The 2747-nt window shown below is 32.4% G+C and overlaps 1 protein-coding gene across 1 annotated transcript in view; it reads right to left on the bottom strand.

Annotated features, from left to right (window-relative positions):
• Positions 1–412: 412 nt before the first annotated feature.
• LOC145673116 (ATPase ASNA1 homolog) overlaps positions 413–2747 on the bottom strand; it is a 37193-nt gene continuing 34858 nt past the window's right edge. Inside the window, exon 7 of the mRNA XM_081742499.1 lies at positions 413–1199. Coding sequence (XP_081598625.1) covers positions 1077–1199 — 123 coding nt within the window. The 3' untranslated portion in view covers positions 413–1076. The remainder of the gene's footprint in view (positions 1200–2747) is intronic.

The following is a 2747-nucleotide window of genomic DNA, read 5'->3' on the forward strand; positions in this document are numbered from 1 at the left end:
ATCTATTAACTTTAAGTCAATTTACCACTAGTTATAGAACCAGTTGTTAAATGATTTGAATGACATCATAAGATATATCAAGTGTAATCAATTGTTATTATCGTGCAACGCTGAATCCGTGTCCAATCTTTCGATCTTATCTAAATCTACTGAACAGAATAAATGTCTTGAAACATGTCAATTTTGAAAAAAAGGAAAAAAAAAAAAAAAAAAAAAAACAGTAATGAACGACTTTCTGTTAGGTTACTGGATTTCTTACCACATTGATACATACATCAGTTTGGCCCCCGTTCTATGGTATCAGCAACATATAACCTCTACTCCCAGAAAAGGGTTGCTTTCTTTCTTTCTTTATCTTATATCTGTATGTCACGCTTTTCGTCGGTATGAAAAATGTGTCAAAAGAACATACTAAGTGTTGGAACAAATAATTTAATATGTTCCTTGTTATATACAATATTGGTACAGAATTTTCCTGGACAAACAATTTGAGTAATACCAAGGTTTGATATTGAATATTAATCGGTAACAGCAAGGCAAATTACGGCCAATATTTTCTGTGATTCCGTATCTACTTACAACATTTTCACATCTTTCTTTTGTAAGTACCTGTTTATATTTTCTTTTACTATTTCATTGCAATTAACATAAAATAATTTAATTTACCATTTACTGAACATATACGATATCTTGAAGTAACATAAGGAAAATAATACGGCGAAATTATTCGAATTACTACAATCAACTAAGTTCATTTATTTTTCAAAGTAACAACTAACTGCAGTCTACGAAATGGGAGGAAAACATACTTTTTAATAGAGTTAGACCTGAGAATCCAATGATACATTCATATAACAAATTATAAAATACATACAACTTTTGAATAGTAAGAACTTCGAAAAGCTATTTAACTTTCTCTTTCAATATCATAAAGTACAGTTTTTTGTTTGTTTGTTTTTTTCATCTTATCAGTTGAAAAAGAAAAAAAAAGTTTTCGATTATCTTGTGTAAAATTAGTAATGAATGACAAAAGAATATCAACAATTGTGGCACAAAGCACCATTAAAATTAAATAATCAATATGGTACATATGGTTTCACTAGGTTCTCTGAAAATTTTTTAACCTCCTCAGATCCTCTAACTTCATGGTCCAGCAAAGGAAGCTTCGTTACATGGAAGTCCACATACAAATCTGCTATCTGCAAAATATAATAATTACAATTGTAACACATTCATTGGCAAATAGTTCACAATATATTTTTTAAATCCTTGATAAAGAACTTTGCCGATAAAGAACTAGCAAAGTTTTTTTATTATTTATATATATACATAAAGCTGAATGTATGTACGTGTTTGTCACTACATAAATCCACACCATTGACTTGGAACGCTTCCAGGTAACTGAGAGACCGTGTGCTATTTAGAGTTGTAAAATGCGTCTCCTACACGGAGGGAGTTCAAAATTTACTCGGGTTGGGTTAAAAATAGTGTATCTCACGAGCCCCTCAAGTTACCCAGACGAAATTTTGAACTCATTATTAAAAGTAAGCTGACATTTGTTTCAGCGTTTTAGAAAATTCCGTTCAAAGGGGAAGGGGGGGGGGGCTTTCTCTAACATTTTCATTAATAATTTTCTACTCATCAAATGGCAAAAATTAAGAAATCTCTTGAACCGATAAAAATCAAGTTTTGAAATTAGCACTTCAACGGACCTGGGTTTTTATCATTACACTCACCTGTGACCTTGATCTGACCGTGACCTCTGACCTTGACACTTGATTGACACATATTTGGTCGGCTTGCGACACAGAATCACACCATACAGCTTTCTCTTTGTTATCACTTCGATTTACGTTTTTTCAGGCTCTTTCAGAATTTACCATTGCAGTCCCATAAGGAAAAAATCGGAATTTGACCTTTGACCCTATATCTCTTCAATCTTTAGTACGAGCGACATGCTTCTATGGCGAAACAAAACTTATGTCCTTCATCTAAAGTTACACTAAAGTGCACGGCTTTACCTCATACCACTTTTGCACAGTCAACAAATGAAATTGACACACGAATTAATCAACCCTCTGTATGTATATATATATATATATATATATATATATATATATATATATATATATATATATATATATATATCTATATATATACAGGGTGTCTCACCTAACTTTGCGACTTCAAATATTTCCGAAATGACAAAAATTTTGACAATCTAGTTACGCAAGAATATACTAATGGCAGGGACCTATAAAATTCTGTAAACAACAAATGCCCCCAGGAGTCCCATCATAGAGCCCCAGGGGCCAACTTGAAAATTTCAAACGGAAAACCCCTACTTTTACTGCAGATTCGGATTCTACAATCAAAACTAAGCAACTTTTACTTAAAGCACTTTTTCGTTATTCTAATAGATGGCGCTGTAATAGCAAAAAATGAATATCATCGTACGTACGTCCCCTAACTTTGCGACCTCAAATATTTCCGAAATGACAAAAAAATTGACAAATCTATTTAGGTAAGAATGCACACATGTCGGAGGCCTATAAAATTCTGTGAACAAGTGCCCCCAGGGTCCTATCATAGGGCCCTGGAATCCAACTTGAATGTTTTAAATGGAAACCCCTTATTTTTATTGCAGATTCTGATTCTACGATCAAAAATAAAGATCTTTTAACTAAAGCACATTTTCGTTATTCTACTAGATGGTGCTGTAATAGCAAAATACTAATACTAATACT

This window comes from Thermobia domestica, chromosome 16 (assembly GCF_964235325.1).
Source record: "Thermobia domestica chromosome 16, izTheDome1.hap1.1, whole genome shotgun sequence".
NCBI lineage: Eukaryota > Metazoa > Arthropoda > Insecta > Zygentoma > Lepismatidae > Thermobia > Thermobia domestica.